The 18,091-nt window shown below is 39.2% G+C and overlaps 1 protein-coding gene across 6 annotated transcripts in view; it reads right to left on the bottom strand.

The window, feature by feature from the left end:
• CTNND2 (catenin delta 2) overlaps nucleotides 1–18,091 on the bottom strand; it is a 904,448-nt gene that overhangs the window by 212,379 nt on the left and 673,978 nt on the right. For all 6 annotated transcript variants that reach the window (XM_079145292.1, XM_079145294.1, XM_079145293.1 and 3 more), the window contains one exon: nucleotides 1,515–1,728. In XM_079145292.1, coding sequence (XP_079001418.1) covers nucleotides 1,515–1,728 — 214 coding nt within the window. The remainder of the gene's footprint in view (nucleotides 1–1,514; nucleotides 1,729–18,091) is intronic.

The raw sequence follows: 18,091 nt of genomic DNA, 5'->3' as shown, positions 1-18,091 counted from the left end.
GAAGCATGAAGCATGCCCCAGGGGTGGGCACACCAAAGGTGTTCTTGTGGCCTTGAGCGCTCTTGGCTTCTTGTGTCCAGCAGAAGGGCTTAGTGCATGGACACACACGCTGAGTCCTTTCTTCCACAGGCATCTCCAGCATTCACAGCCATCAAGACGGGGAGCGCTTCAGTCTATAGCACACCCAAAACTAGCCTGGGCAATAGGATGTGTGGAGCAGGGTGATTCTGTATCTCCTGACCCAGGGTACTTTAGTGGGAAACACTGCATTAATAGCATTGCAACCCTTAACAATGATTTTTTCCCCCCACAAAGACAATTTTCTATTTATGGAAAGAAAATAAATAAAACCAATTTGGTTCTAGTTCAACTAAAAGTCAGAAAGAGATGTGACAATCATCCTACAGAAGGAAAACTCAAGAAAGTATATTGAAGCTGACAGTCCTGACCCAGGACTGAATAAATATTTATGATTCTGCAGCTTGAGTACTACGTTTTCTTAAATAAACAAATCTGCATATGCTTCATCAGCACAGATATGAAGACATTTTAAGAGTAGAGACAGAAGGTTAGTGGGGGATTACAGATGATTACAAGATCATTTTGGAACATTAACTCTAAAGTCCATTTGCCAAATACTTGTTGATATGGATATGCTGATGAAGCAGAAACCAAACATCACCTAGAACAGCAGTGAGCATGTCAAGAAGGAGCGTTGGACAATGTGGATCCCACACAGAGCCACCTACATCATTGGCATTCCAGCAGGTAAATGTGCACCTTAGAAAGTAGGGAGGACGGCTCACAACCAAGTTTTGCTACATTCACACATAATCTAAGAAAGGTGCATGCTGCATATCTGTGTATTCTCATGAAGCCCCGGGGACAGTATGAGGTGCAATAGTGACCTGGTTTATAAAACTCACAATTCCATGATCATGGGAGGCTTTCTTTCATGTTAACATTTGAGAAACTCCTTCCTGTGTGGTCATATAGCCTTGGGACTTTGAGTAGGCACAAATACTTTACTCAGTAAATAAAGCACTAATAAGGTAAGTTCTCTCTTGTTAACCACACTGTAAACCAGACTGCATACTTATTACCAATAACTCAGGTGCCCTGTCCTTTTATCAGTTATTCTTGATGTAATTCTAATAATGGCCTGTGGGTATGGTAAGATACTCAACTGCCTATAAAGCAACTGACAAGGGCTGAAATACGTTTACTGGATTCTACCGATTTAATACGATCAATCCAGGCGTGTGATATTTGATACTACATTATTCACGTGTTTACTCATTTGAAAACACAAATTGAAACGGCCTAAGATATTAGCACTCTGAGAGGCCTGGAACCATAACAGCACATAACCACAACAGATACGAAGAAATGTTAGAGGCAGAAGGTTAGTGGGGGATTACAGATGATTAAAAGATCTTTTTGGAGCATTCACTGGCTGGATAATGGAGACTTTGCCTTGAGACCAAATGTAATAATTTAGTAGCGATTCTAACCTGTGACCAGCTCCCGGATCTCCAGGTCGGTGGTCTTGCGGAGTAACCTCACCAGGGCCGGGATGCCTCCGCAGTTCTTCAGAGCGATTTTGTTATCGTCGTTGGCCTTTCCATACACCAAGTTCCTCAGCGCCCCACAGGCACTGCGGTGGACTTCGGTCATCCGGTGATCCAGCAGGTCCACCAGGAGCTGTATGCCGCCCTGTCTCCTTATCTGAAAGAGCAGAGGACACGACTTTCACCTCAGCCGACAAGGATTCACCTACCTAAATCAAAACATGTTTTTTTGTTTTATATGAAGAATCTGCTACAATTAATTGCACTGAACTAAGACATGCAAAGGGAAAAGAAAGCCATTAAGTGTTCCCCGATTTTACTGCCTGTACTTGCTTTAATATCCTACCCATAAAAATTTAAATGTATTTCTTTCAAGCTATAGAATTTTGCAAAGGTGATTTTCACTTCAGAATGGGTGTCTCCGACATTTCTCTCTAAAAATATGCCACACATTCACGGCATGAAGCAGATGGAGGCGCAAAAAGCAGTAGAATCATCCCCATTCCCCAGGCTAATCAAATTTAACCACCGTCTTAAAGGCTTCAGGATTGATGAAGGAAATGCTGAAATCATGTTATTTAATAGGTGAACACTTCAAACATTTCAAAGGAGTCAGGAGCTACGTGAGAAACTGGCATCCTAACACAAGGGATTTTATCTCAGAAGATCTGGGAAAATGAGACTGTCACTCACAATGAGAGACAGAACATCTTGAGCTAAGTATGTTGCACTTAAATTAGGTATTTGATTAACAACAACAACAAAAACTGCATTCAATTTTCTTGTTCTTTTCACCCAAAGAAAATTTTAATCTTTTCTAAGTAAACGCCAAACAACTTTTACAATGTGTTTCAAAATGTGTGTTCTCCATAGTGCGCTTCAATGTTGGGACCGCTTTTAAAACTGAAACTGGAAGCAAATCAAAGTGGCTAGTTAGTACGCAGACTATTTCAGTTGCCACCCGTAAAGCTGTGTCTGAACACTTCTGCCTCTAACGTGGAAAGACATGACAGTTCATTTTGTAATGTCCTTCTCTGTTCTTTTCTTTAAACTTCAGTGTTTCCCAGGAATAGAAGGATTGGTACCTTCTGTACTTAATTTTCTTATTACAGAAAACCCATTCATCTCACAGACGTGCCAGGATGCTTGGCCAAATCCTCCCCCAACTCCAGTAGGCAGGTGCCATCTCTTTATGAAGTGCCTCTAACCACACTGCAGTTGGAACCACAGCCCCTCCCTGCCACAGCATTCTTGTTTAACTTTCATCTGGGAGAGGGTTCAGAGCCCTTGACAGGCTCAACTCATTTGTTACATTCACCCTTATCATCTGTCTTCTGGGAGGGCGGGTCTCCTTTTTGGATCACTCATGTAGTCTTCTCCCTACCGCAAGTGCAAGGCCAACAACATAGCAGATGCTACTTAGTATCTGCTGAGCAGATGAATGAGGCTAGTCAGGTACTATGTTACTTACTACTTCAGTTTTCTCATTTTTACTTAAATAGTGCTTTTCCAAAATTAAGCAATTACCTTCTTCAAAGGGGTGAAAAATACTCTTTTGTGAAGTCAAGAATGCATCCAGGAGGCCCCCAGCAGCAATTGCTACCTGCTTACAAACAAAACGAGGGCATGCCTCACACAGGCGGACCAGCCAGGAGCCTCTGCGTTCCCATAGGAATGATTTTCATTCAGCAACAAGTGAAAGCAGGAAAGAAGACGCCGTCACAGAACTTGTGGGCCATAAAGTCGTTAGTTTGGAAAACACAAGCACGTTGCTTAATGTATTCCACCCGCCATGGGAGAAGCACCAGGGATGGAGGAGGAAGGACTCAGGACCAATGCTGAGCAGGGTATCATTCCATGCCATCTGTTTGGCACCTGAAGATGAGGGCTTCAGAGATTACTGTCCAGCTGAGAAAAAGGAGCCGGAAACAACTGTCCCCAACTGAGAGTTACGCCCAGTGTGACTTATTTAGTGCCCACCCAAGAAAGATGAATTTTGTGTTTCTACTTGTGTGATGCAAACTGGATGTGTGTCCTGAGAACACACCTGGATCATATCCACCTCTACTTCATTATAGCACCTCAGAAGGGAAATTGTACCTGTATGGCAAGGTTAAACTGTGAATATCAATTTTTTCTATGTGTGCATATTGAATGTGTGTGCTTTACTTTAAAATTCTCTTGGTTTAATATTTGAATAATGATAAAGCCATTAAAAAGATAATAAATCTATTTTTACAGTCAACCTGTCAGTTCTATATTAAAAAAAGATGGTATAATAAATAAAAAAATAAAACAACTTTATCCATACCTACAAATTTTAGTTATACTGAATATCACTATTAATATTCTTAATTTATGGCATTTCCCATTCATGTGACTCAATAAATTAACTACTAAAATATTATCCCAACTCATTAAGAGGGTAAATGAATTCAGAATGAATAAAAGATTCTTAATAATATAATGAGATCACAATATTTTCAGTATGACCCTAGTTAATTCCACATACTCAAATTTAAAATGAGATCCTCCGTTCTATTTTAATCTATTTAGAGAAACACACATAGGACAATATGTGTTTGCTCCTGTTTGGGGTCACCAGGTCATCTACATAAAAACTTCTATTTTCATGAGTTAGAATTTTGTCTTAGAATTTGAGACTCCCACTTCAGTTTTCTAGAAGTTAGTTAGTCAGAATTAACATTTAAATATTCCCATATGTGGAGTGGGCATCAGGTCCTCGTGCCCCTCCCTCTCCTCCCGCGGGAGCAGAAGGGAGGCCCTGACCCGGACTCCTCTCCTGGCCTGCTGGGGAGGACCCCACTGTCCTCTTCACTGCCCCTCTGCTCTGCTTTCTCCTAGACCTTGTCTTCCTCCAACTTCTCACACCCAACCCTTCCGGTTTCTCCTGGTATCTAACCAGAAACCCTCTGAAGCCTCCAGACAAATCTATTTTAAATATTAATAAAGTCTGACTTTTTGAAAAGCTGCCAGGGGATACTCTTCTTTTGAAGTGGGACCTTCCTTCCTCTGACTCCACGTCCAGGAGTCTTTTCCGGACTTACCTCCCCCATGAGGGCTCCGTGTCCAGCAGGCTGAGCCCAGGCTTCATGCACATGGTCACTGCTGGTCAGTTTACCCTCCCACCTCACTTCCTGAACCCTCTTCCTGCAGAATCTAGGTTTAATATAATTAAAATAAAGTCAATCAAACGTTGGCTACATGTAACATTTACCTTTAACGACAGAATAAGATGCACTATTTGAAAGTCTCTCACAGAGTCATAAGTGAATAAGTAGCAAACGAAAGAAAGAATGGTGTAGTTGTCATGTATTAGTGTTTTCTCCTCCTCCTCCTTTTTCTTTTACATTTTAAAACTGTTTTCCAATGGGCGTCTGATGTTTTAGAGCAGTTTTGGGTTCCCAGCAGAATTGAGCTGAAAGCTCAGCATTCTGTGCTCCCTGCACAGACACAGGTCTGATCTCCCCCATCGATGTTCTGCACCCGAGTGGTCCTTTTGTTACAGGGGATTCATTTAATTGACCCACTGCTATCTCTCAACCTCTACCTGGTTCATAGTCCAAAGTTACAATAGGACTGGTGTTTTGCCAACACCGTTCTTGGTGTTGTACTTTCCAAAGGTCTCAATGGATGTAAAATGACACATACCCACCACTGCAGTAGAGAACAGAATGGTTTCACTGCCCCCAAGTCCTCTGTGTTCTGTCTGTTCTCCTCCTTCTCACCCAAACCCTGGCAACCACTGATCTTTCTAACCATCTCCATAGGCTCCATCTTTCCTAGGATGTTAAGCAGTTGGAATTACACAGCATACAGCCTTTTGGACTGGTTTCTTTTTCTTAGTAGTATGCATTTAAGGTTCCTTCATGTCTTTTCATGGCTTGGGAGCTTATTTCTCTCTAGCACTGAATAGTATTCCATTTTATGGATATCCATGAACTCATCTATTCATTTCCTAAAGACCATCTTGGTTGCTTCTGAGTTAGGGCAATTATGTACAAAGCTGCTATAGACCTGGGTGAGGGTTCTAAGCTTTTACTCCTATGGGTAAATGTCAGAGCATAATTGCTGCATTATATGCTGAGAGTATATTTAGTTCTGGAAGAACACCAAACTGTCTTCCAAAGTGCCTGTGCCATCTTGCATTCCCACCTCAGTGAGAGTTCCTGTTGCTCCACATCCTTACCAGCATTCTGTGATGTCAGTGTTTAGATTCTGGCCATTTTGATAAGTGTGTAGTGGTATATTGTTGTGTTCCTTCTAAGATTGCCTGCCATGATTCGAATTTATTTATACTAATACATATATATATATATATATATATAATTGGATTAAAACAATCAATGTTGAAATTCTTATAGGAAATGAACACTTTGTTTAGATCTGAATTGCACAAATCCCATATCTGCTACTTTCCTGAACCTTATAAGCTGAAGAATGGCTGGAAAGGGCTTTTCATAGACCTGTATAGATGGACTTAGATTTTTTTTATTAAGTAATTATTTGATAAGTGGCCAGATTTTGTCAGTTGTAGCTATGTCAATAGTTTACATTTATTTTTCTGCTTAGGTGATAATTTCAGGGGTCTAGATGGTGAGACTAGTCCACAAGGAGTGAGAAAGTGGAACCTGATGGGTTCCATCTCCAGGGGTGAAAAAGTGACCTGACCACCCGAGAAGAAGAAACTGCCCTGCCACCTCTTCTGTCAGGCTGTTTATAGGAGGGCATTTAAAAACCTGGTGTAGACAGTGTTTTAGAAATGAAAGCAAGAATGTGTGTGTTCAGGGTCTGTGACGCTGCTCAGTTTGCACCAGGGGAGGATGGAAACAGCTTCCCATGGCTTCCATCAATCCACTGCTTACAGGAGTTTTATGATTCAACTTCCAGAGCTGAGAATACCTGAAAATCATTCAAGAATAGGATGCTCTGGGTTTCTTCCCTGCCTTTTCCTTAAAAGGCAGAATATATCTAAGTCTTTAACCAGAAATCAAATGAATGAGTAATTAAGTTGAACACAAAAAATGCAAACATTACAGTATCACCTCTTAAAAATAGACTCTCTTCTCTTAGTGAATTTGTTATTGATGTAATCTCTATTTTTGAGAATACAATATACTTACCAGTACACTAGCTATTACCATTAAGTTGATATCAACATCAATGAACAATTTGTAGCATATTCAGTTGCATTTGTGTTGGATGGTCATGACAGCCTTCATATGATACGTACAGTGGGGATTTTGTAGATAGTGGGTTAAAAAATTGCTTCAACAGTTTGTGACAGAGTTTATCTGGGGAAGTACTTTTCTTTATTTAGAAAAATACCATGAAAAGTTTCTTTGAGGATGGTGAGCCCCTGAGGGCATGGCCTTTTAGGCTTTTCAGTGTGACAAAAGAGATTGCTTACCTGCTCTGCACTGTAAGCAGGGGGAAATGTGGAGCTGAGGGTGGGTACAAGAGCAGAAGGTCTAGTGGCCCTTTGTCAATCCACTGGTTGGTGAAATAAGGACCTCAGAGCAGGTGAGGACCTTGTGTCACTTCTACAACCCTCAGGGATCTATCTCATTTTAAGCAAAATGGGTGTATCTTTGGGTTTCTGGGTTAGTGTTAAGGAAACTAGGCTGGATCTGAAACTCAAAGTAAATTTAAATGATAGTGTGCAAGATAACTGCAATATTGTCACATATTTATGACACTGCACACTATATTCACATGCACACACACCCCACAGATACCAGCATGGCGCTATTTCTTGCTTTGGATATTTATGAAAACTCACGTCACCATCTTTGAGAACTGGTTTATAGAACAAGCTGAATAAAAAGGAGCACTTTTGCTCAATGATTTCACTAAACATCCTGTTTACTGGTACATTTCAATGGTGTTGGTCTAAAAATAATGAAAGATAAGAGTTATAACATATTTTTTATTAATACTAAAATTCAAATAATTTTCTCTGCTAAAAGTCACTTGTTTTTTAATCAAAAAGCAGAAGCTAACCAAATCTCACTTTTATACTTTAATGTAGAAATCACAAAGTTATTAGTTTGTAAAATGTATATTCAGCTCACTGAGTTCAATCCCTTAACCATACTGTAAAGCCAGTGAAACAATTGATGTTTACAGAAGACCCCAATTGATGTGTTCATGTTGTTACCTCTGAATAATTTTCACTTCATGAAAATGCTTTTAGTTCAAAGGTAGAAATTATTTTTGAGAATTTTGATGGAGAATCTCGCTCCCTCTCTCTGTTTTCTCTTCTTCCAGTTGTATTAAATGACCTGCTGTCTCCATTCAATGGGAGAATCGTGATGAGTTAGGTTTCCTTTTAAATTGGGTAGTAAAGAGGGGGCATAGCGCAGCAAGGAGGTGCTGACTTCTGAACAGGAGTTATACAATCCTGTTTTCTCTTAAACCCCATAGGCCCTCCAGCAAGTTACTTAACTTGCAAACTCCAAGACCATCTGAACCTATCGCACTAGGTTGTTCTCAGGATTAAACGAGATTCCATATAAATTGTTTAACAAAGGCTCAATAAATAATATCTGTCTGGAACTATACCCTGTATCAACTTGTTAAAGGATACTCTTAATTGACTTACTACCTGGTCAATATGTGAAATTAATTTAATAATGTGATGATATAAAATATGATAATCAGAAAAGGAACACAGTTCAGTTATAAATTCATGAATTGGTTTAATGTGTACACTGTATATTATTTACATATTTCAGGATGCATCCTGAATCCTATCTGGTCTATGACCAGTGAGGTTAAATAGGGAGTATATTGGTTCTAGAATAAACCATATGGATAGCTCATTTAAGAAATTATTTCAAAGCATCTACATTAATACTACACCAAGGAGATACTTTGCTAGATATATTTCCAAGGTAAGGGCAATGTTCCAACTTAATTTATGTTTTAAAAAGAAGTATAATATTTTCATGTTATGGTAATTGACAAAAACATTTAAAAACATAATTTCAAGGAAATACAGACAGTAATATGAGGCAAAAAGAGTTTACTTTGTTAACAGTATAGCTTCTAATAAACAGATGAAAAGGAAGCCACTGGCACTCAATGCAACCAGTAACAAATGAGCTGACTTGGACGCGTTTACTGTCATGTAGCTCTTCCCAGGTGCTGCACGTGTACCCTGGTGTGAGATACATGGGGACTCAGATTCATTACCACCTGTGTCTAGCTGAGAGCTGTTTGGTTTCTCTTCTTAAAACTTTTAAAAATACTTTTTTTAGTCGTACATGGACACAATACCTTTATTTATTTATTTTTTATGTGCTGCTGAGGATCGAACCCAGTGTCTTATACATGTTAGGTGTATAACAAACCCAGCTGCTATTTGGTTTCAAAAGTCTTTCCCTAAAGAAAGAAATTGAAGACCTGAGAAAATGGAAAGCTCTCCCATGTTCTTGGATATGCAGAATTAATTGTCAAAATGGCTATAGTGCCAATGTGTATTCTGATTTAATGCGATTTCTATTAAGATTCCAATGATGTTCTTCATGGAAATAGAAAAAGTAGTCATGAAATTCATTTGGAAAAATAAGACCCAGAATAGCCAAAGAAATCCTGAGAAAGAAAAGTGAAGCAGGAGGCATCGCGACACCAGACCTCAAACTGCACTACAGAGCTGTCGTGACAAACAGCATGGTATCGGCACCAGAACAAACATGAAGACCAATGGAACAGAATAGAAGACATGGAGACAAGCCCACATAATACAGTTATCTCACACTAGACAAGGCACCATAAACACACATTGGAGGAAAGATAGCTTCTTCAACAAGTGGTGCTGGGAAAACTGGAAATCCATATGTAGTAGAACTCCTATCTCTCATCCTGCTCAAAACTCAACTCAAAGTGGCTCAAGGACCTAGGCATTAGACCAGAGCCCCTGTGCCTACTAGAAGAAAAAGTAGGCCCAACTCTCCATCATGTAGGCTTAGGAACTGACATCTTCAATAAGACTTCTAAAGTGCAAGAAACAAAATCAAGAATCAATAAATGAGATGGTGTCAAACTAAAAACCTTCTTCATAGCACAGGAAACAATCAAGAACTTGAAGAGAGAACCTACAGAATGGGAGAAAATCTTTATCACACACCCCTCAGATAGAACATTAATCTCCAGGATATATAAAGAACACAAAAAAACTTAACACCAAAAGAATAAATAACCCAATCAATAAATGAGAAAAGGAACTGAACAGGCACTTCACAGAAGAAGAAATACAAATGGTCAAAAATACATAAAAAGTGTTGAACATCTCTAGCAATTAGAGAAATGAAAATCAAAATTCCACTGAGATTCCATCTCACCCTGATCAGAATGGCAATTATCAAGAATACAAGCAACAATAATTATTGATGAGGATGTGAGGGAAAAGGTTCATTTATACATTGCTGGTGGGATTGAAAATTGGTATAATCAGTATAGAAAGCAGTATGGATATTCCTTAGAAAATTGGTAAAGGAACCACCATTTGACCCAGCCATTCCACTCCTTGATTTATACCCAAAGGACTTAAAACCAGCATCCTCCAGTGACCCAACCACATCAACATTTATAGCAGCTCATTCACAATAGCTAAACTATGGAACCAACCTAGGTGCCCTTCAACAGATGAATGGATCAAGAAAATGTGGTATAGATAACAATAGAATGTTACTCAACCTAAAAGAAGAATTAAATGATGGCATTTGCTGGTAAGTGAAGAATATCATGCTAAGTGAAATAAGACGATCCATAAAAATCAAAGGCACAGTGTTCTCTCTGATATGTGGATGCTAATCCTCAACAAGGGAGGGAAGATAAGTTTATTGGACTAGACAAAGGGGTAGGAAGAAGGCATGGGAATAGGAAAGAGGGTAGAATGAGTCAGACCTATCTTTCCTATCCTTATATATAAATACACCACCAATGTAACTCCACATCTTGTACAACTGCAATGATGGGATTTTAACTGGAACAAGTTATACTTATTCTATGTATGTATAAAATGTCAAAACATACTCTACTGTCATGTAAAAAAAAATCAAATGCACAGATAATATGTTAAGTTTCTTTGGAGTCAAAAAACTCCACAGAAAGTAAGAAGAAGCAAAGAGAATGTAGAATTTATATAAACACAAAGTATGCATTGAAGACCTATTTCTACCAATAAATACTAAAACAAAGGGAAAAAAAGCCTACCTTTCCATCCTGCCTACCTCCGAGAATCATTAGGAAGGCAAAGGAACCAACACGTTGAGTTGCATATGGAAAGAAAAATAAGTCTGCAAAGATGTTATTACTATTAATTTATTGATTAATTACCCAATCAAAAAGCCCCACAATTCCCAGAACCTTTGTCACCTAGAGCAGATGTTCAAATCCCACTCTGGACTTCAAATCCACCCCACTGGAGGACTGACCACATGACCCTCAGCTGGCACTGGGGTCAGATAAGACCATCACAGCTAAATAAGTGCATCAACGAACAACCAAAGCTCATCTCAGAGGTGAGAATCCGATGCTCTTAATCCTTTAATTCTTTGTGCTACTTAAGGGCAGTAGCTGCTACTGCAGAAGTGTTTGCCAAGTTTCTGTCCACGACTCTGGTTAATGAAAACCGTGTCTCATGAACGTCTCTGTAATGACCTATTTTGTTGCAGTCTGAACCTTCAAGTTCTCTTCTCTGTCACGAGATAAAGGAAATAGGGAAAAACCTTCATTTTGGACTGACCAGGAATCATCATTTTCTGCACAGTCTATTGGTCACCTAAAAGGAACTGGGCAGCTGCAGCACCATGGCCAAGTCACACACACCCCAGTCCTGGACCTTCCATTCCCCTGTGCTGACCATGATCAGGCAGGGAAGGTCCCCAGACGGTCACTTGTCTGAGAATGAGATTTCATCATGTGTGAGCCAAAGAACAGCAGGCAGCGGGCTCTGCTGAAGCCCCTGCAGCCCACCACAGAGGCAGGCCTGGGGGCCAAGTCCCGCACAGAGCAGTCCTCCTGGGGCTGGAGGCAACACCTGCACAAACACTCGCACAACTGCTGAACCCAAACGCCAGCTTCGACTCACTCTTTAAGTGCACTGAGCAAGCATCAGTCTCCCACCCGGCAAGTAAGAATTTCAAGTGGTTCCACGGGTAGCCTTCCTGAGGACACCACGCATGAAACGTGGGCCAGGTAAGCCCGGTGGTTCCTGCTACTGACATTTTTACCTGTCCTTGTGGCAATACGAAATCATGAAGCAGTGGCAATGATGAAGAATGCCTCCAGTGAGTCTATTACTGTGTTCCAAACTGAACTCAAATGTCTACTTTCCGTTTCCACATTTAGATATTACCTGATATTAAAATGCCCTGGTTTTCACTAGTGTTGGTGAATCAGTTGTTTTAGTCAGCTTTTTCGCTGCTGTGACTAAATGATTGGACCAGCACAATTATAGAGGAAGAAAGGTCTGTTTGAGGGTCTCACGGTTTCAGAGGTCATAGTCCATAGAAGGCCGGCTCCATTCCTCAATGGTATATTGTTACCCCATGTGCAAACTGAAACAACATGTATCCCATTTGTTTACAATAAAAATAAATTAAAAAAAAATCAAGGACTTTCTATCTGGAGAAACTCATATACATTTACTGAAGTACAGAAAAGCAGATGTGAATAAATGTGAATGGAATAGCACATCCCTGCTATTGCAAAGATATCCCCTGGGCCCCATACTCAGTTAAAATTGAAGCCATTCTAATCCAAAACCTAGAATGACTTAGAGTTGTTTTGCACATAATGATACTAAGCTCACCTAGAAGAATGAACACAGGGGAAAAATCACAGGAAAAAAATAAAGAACGTTGGAGGGATAAACACATTCTAAAGCATCAAGGAGTAGACTAACATGACAAAGGACCAAGAACCAACGGGCAGCAATGAAGAGAAGAAAAACAGCAATCCCGAAACGATCCACAGGCTTATGAGGCTTTGGACTTGAGAAACACATTCAGGATTTAATGCCCGGATTAGGGAAAGCAGGCGCGGCACGTGATGGAGATAGCATTTGATTTCTTCAGCGACACAAAGGAAGTTCCAGATAGGCTAGAAATTCAAATATGAAACAAAATACAGAAAAGCGCTAGAAGAAGGTACGAATGGGTATTTACCTATTAGGATATGAAACCAGAGCCACGAAGAAGAGACTCTCAGTATGAATGAATGCACACAGCGAGGGTCAAACGGGGGAATATCGGCTGTGAATGATAGACAAGAAGTTCATAACCGGGCTCTAGAGGGCAGGAAACCAGGCACATGGAAAGATGGCATGATTGCTAACATCACACCCAGCGACAGCTGAGCTAGACCCAAATCCCGGCTGTGCCCTAAAGCCCTTGTTGCCTTACTCTGGGGCTGCTCTGACCAAGTGTCTACAAAATGGCTTTATTTCTTAAAACTCAGTGTCAATAGTCTCCTGCTGCACTCAATTCTCTTTACTCAGTTTCAACATCCATCATGATGTGGGTGATATTTATCCAAGCCAATATATAAATGACATTTACCCCGCGTCAAAGAGATTTGTTCATTCACATTTACTGCTGGGAAGGATTCTTCGGTAGGAGCACGCTGCAATTATTTTAAATCTAGTCTCATAATAGATACTACTTGTTTCCAATTTTCCTTATCCCAGCCACAGAGCTGTGTATGCTTTCATGCACAGTGGAAAAGTTTCTCTAGGATAAGTGCTCAGGTTTGGTGGACTATAATGATGTGGCCAGAAAGGTTGCATTAATTTGCATTTCACCAGCAGTGAAGAAGAGTCAACCTGTACATATTTTATATTAAGTTCTTCTTTTAATCTACCCAATCTCTTGGATGCAAAATGATCTCCTTTTAGTATTAATTGACATTTTCCTGATGACTCCTGAGTTTGTCATTGAATAAACTTTTCACCAAAGAGGTGCAGAATCTATAGGAATGAAATTAGATGGCTTTACTGAGCAATATAAACACACACATTAAATAAAATAAAATACTGTGTTCATGAATGAAAAGAGTAGATACTGAAAAGGCTGCAAAATTTACCTATAGTTTCAACACAATTTCAATCCAAAGGGATATATTTTTGCACCATGACAAAGTGATTCCAACTTTTACTATGATCTTGAGCCCTCAATAAAAACTAAGCATTTTTCAATACAGAAGAACACATGGAGGGTTATTTTATCTTACATATAAATATCATGGAAAGCATAAAACTTAAACCATCAAGGTGTTGATGCAGAGTCTAGATGGAACAGTGAAAGAGAACAGACGACCAGGAAAAAGAACCTATGCATTTAGGATTGAAAGTGCGATAAAAAGCAGAACTGCAAGCTAATATTGAAGGTTTGAGTTACATGAAAAGTTCATCGAGAAGTTGACTATGCATTATATGCATTGCACGAGTTTAAGAAGAAAACATACAAAACAAAGGCAAAGTTAATTTAAGGGAATAGCAATATGATTTCCAGGATGAACAAAGAATCCAAAACACAAACAAGAATGGAAACAAGTTATTTCCAAAAATAACTGTGTACAGATAAATTCTTTTGTTCCAGCTTTGGTGTGCTAGTTTTCCAGATTGGAAAGTGTGAACAAGATTCCAGGGCTGATGTGCTGAAGTTGGGGTGCATCTGAATTACAACACAGAGTGCAGAAGCCCACTTCTGACCAAAACAAATACTCTTCCTATTCTAGTCTTACTTTAAAAAATTCATCAGTCTTCTATTTTTTTAGATTAGCAGTTATGACGCTAAGATGTTTATCTCTTCATTTGGAAAATATATGATCTAACATATTTAGGGGTGGCAAAGCTAAATCCACATGTTCCTCAACACCCAAAAGAGAATTCAGAATGAGCTCACATAAATTTTGACAGCACAAACTCTGTATAAGGTGGATATATAACCTAATTACTTGAAAAGTCTTAAGTAATCTCAGAATGTGAGTATAAGAAGCCCAAACAGTCCCCAGAGCCTTCATTTTAGCAAGAACTGGGCAGAGGTTTGTTTAACAAATCCTTCTTGAGCACCTTTGCAGACAGGTGAGAGACTTAGCCCTCCTTTAAGGAGCCGCTGTACCCACAGAGTCCGAAATTCAGTAAAGAAACCAGCAAAGAAGCAAACATGGCCATTTTAATAATGAAATCCAGAGAAAGCTTTATCTTAAGAGCACTGGCAATTTTCTACTCGCCATTTTACATTTTTTTTTTCCTTAAAGAAGATTGGCCAAATCATAATACAGAGTTTCAGGCCGCTCAACACCTGTGTTGTCTGGATGATGACAACACAAAGAAAGAGCAGGAGAAGAGGCTGAGAGCAGGGGAAGGGGTGGTGGGGCTGCTTCAGCAGAAACCCAAGGAGATGGGAGGCTGATAGAGGCTGTCAGGCAGCTGGTCACTGGGAGGAGCCAGGAGCGGGAGACAGGGAGGCTGCAGAGAGGCACAAAGGAGCAGTCTGCAGAGCTGGATGGAGGCTCTCTGTCACTGGCGGGTTGCTCTAAGGAAGACAGGAATCGGGGTCACCCTAACTCACTGGTTCAAAGACGACTGCCTTGTGGAGGACAGAGTGGGCCCCAGGTAGGGCCACTGAGAGTATCCAGGTGAGAGAAGCACAGCAGCTTTCCAATGGACTGATGGGGACACAAGCAGCAAAATACGGTCAAACTGCATATCTGTCCCACAGATAGGGCCATACCTATGGGGTCTGACGGAAGAAAGGAATCATGAACAACTGGTGTCGGCCCTTCATTTTTAACGAACATGTGCATCAAGGATCATCCCAACAGTAGTTTTGTTTACGGACAGATGGCAAAGCACTACGAAAGACACAGCTCTTCATCTAAATTTATATTTTATTGGCATTACAAAAGCACACAGTTAAAAGACTGCTATTCTTTTGTTCATGTAAAATGGAAAAATACCATCTTTTAAAAGTATAAAATTATGCTAAGTATAGACATAGAAATAATGGAGAAATTGGTATGTGTCTTAGCCCATAGTTATAAAACATGAGTACTAAGGTAAAATAATATATTTCACCAAGAGGGTTATGATATCTCAATAATAACCCGGAGTGTTAATGGCCTGAATTTATCAATCAAAAGACATAGACTGTCAGATTGGATTAAAAAGAAAGATCCAACAATATGTTGCCTGCAAGAGACTCATCTCATAGAAAAAGATACCCATAGACTAAAGGTGAAAGGATGGGGAAAAACATACCATGCACATGGACTCAGCAAAAAAGCTGGAGTATCCATCCTCATTTCAGATAATGTGGACTTCAAGCCAAAACTAGTCAGAAGGGATAAAGAAAGACATTTCACACTGCTTAAGGGAACCATAAATCAGCAAGACATAACAATCATAAACATCTATGCCCCAAACAGTGGCTCATCCATGTATGTCAAACAAATCCTTCTCAATTTCAGAAACCAAATACACCATAACACAATAATACTAGGTGATTTTAACACGCCTCTCTCACCACTGGACAGATCTAAACAAAAATTGAACAAAGAAACCATAGATCTCAATAGCACAATCAATAATTTAGACTTAAGAGACATTTATAGAGTATACCATCCAACCAAGAGCGAATACACTTTCTTCTCTGCAGCACATGGACCTTTTCTAAAATAGACCATATATTATGCCACAAAGCTAATGTTAGCAAATACAAGAAGATAGAGACACTACCTTGTATTCTATCAGATCATAATGGATTGAAGTTAGAAATAAATGAAAGAGTAAAAAACAGAAACTACTCCAACACCTGGAGATTAAACAATATGTTATTATATGATGAATGGATAACAGAAGATATTAGGAAGGAAATTAAAAAATTCTTAGAGGTAAATGAGAACAAAAAAACATCATATCAAAATCTCTGGGACACTATGAAAGCAGTACTTAGAGGAAAATTTATTTTATGGAGCGCATTTAATAAAAGAAGTAAAACTCAACAAATAAACGACCTAACACTACGGCTCAAAGCCCTAGAAAAAGAAGAACAGACCAGCACCAAAAGTAGTAGAGGACAGGAAATAGTTAAACTCAGAGCTGAAATCAATGAAATTGAAACAAAAGAAACAATACAAAAAATTGACGAAATAAATAGTTGGTTCTTCGAAAAAGTAAACAAAATTGATAAACCTTTAGCCACACTAACAAACAGAAGACGAGAGAAAACCCAAATCACTAAAATTCGGAATGAACAAGGAAATATCACAACAGACAGGATTGAAATACAAATCATAATTAGAAGCTATTTTGAAAATCTATACTCCAACAAAACAGAAAATTTCAAAGACATCAACAGGTTTCTAGAGACATATGAATTGCCTAAACTGAACGAGGAGGACATACACAATTTAAATAGACCAATTTCAAGTAATGAAATAGAAGAAGTCATCAAAAGCCTACCAATAAAGAAAAGTCCAGGACCAGATGGGTTCTCAGCCGAGTTCTACAAAACCTTTAAAGAAGAGCTCATTCCAATACTTCTCAAAGTATTCCATAAAATAGAAGAGGAGGGAACCCTCCCAAACTCATTCTATGAAGCCAATATCACCCTGATACCTAAACCAGACAGAGACACATCGAGGAAAGAAAATTTCAGACCAGTAACCTTAATGAACAGTGACGCAAAAATTCTCAACAAAATTTTAGCAAATCCCATACAAAAACATATTAAAAAGATAGTGCACCATGATCAAGTGGGTTTCATCCAAGGGATGCAAGGTTGGTTCAACATCAGGAAATCAATAAATGTAATTCACCATATCAATAGACTTAAAGTCAAGAATCACATGATTATTTCAATAGATGCAGAAAAAGCATTTGATAAAATACAGCACCCCTTCAGGCTCAAAACACTAGAAAAAAATAGGGATAGTGGGAACATTCTTTAACATTGTAAAGGCCATCTATGCTAAGTCCATGGCTAATATCATTCTAAATGGTGAAAAACTGAAAGCATTCCCCCTAAAAATGAGAACAAGGCAGGGATGCCCTCTTTCACTTCTATTCAATATCGTCCTTGAAACTCTAGCCAGAGCAATTAGACAGACCAAAGAAATTAAAGTGATATGAATAGCAAAAGAAGAACTCAAACTATCCCTATTTGCTGATGATATGATTATATACTTAGAGGAACCAGGAAATTCCACCAGAAAACTTTTAGAACTCATAAGTGAATTCAGTAAAGTAGCGGGATATAAGATCAATGCACATAAATCTAATGCATTTTTATACATAAGTGATGAATCTTTGGAAAGAATAATTAGGAAAACTACCCCCTTCACAATAGCCTCGAAAAATAAAATACTTGGGAATCAATCTCACAAAAGAGGTGAAAGACCTCTACAATGAGAACTACAGAACACTAAAGAAAGAAATTAAAGAAAGCCTTAGAAGATGGAAAGATCTCCCATGTTCTTGGACAGGCAGA

Source organism: Sciurus vulgaris (assembly GCF_902686455.1).
Source record: "Sciurus vulgaris genome assembly, chromosome: 6".
NCBI classification, from domain to species: Eukaryota; Metazoa; Chordata; class Mammalia; order Rodentia; family Sciuridae; genus Sciurus; species Sciurus vulgaris.
Note: the sequence above shows the minus strand (reverse complement) of the source record. Positions and strands in the feature narration are given on the sequence as shown.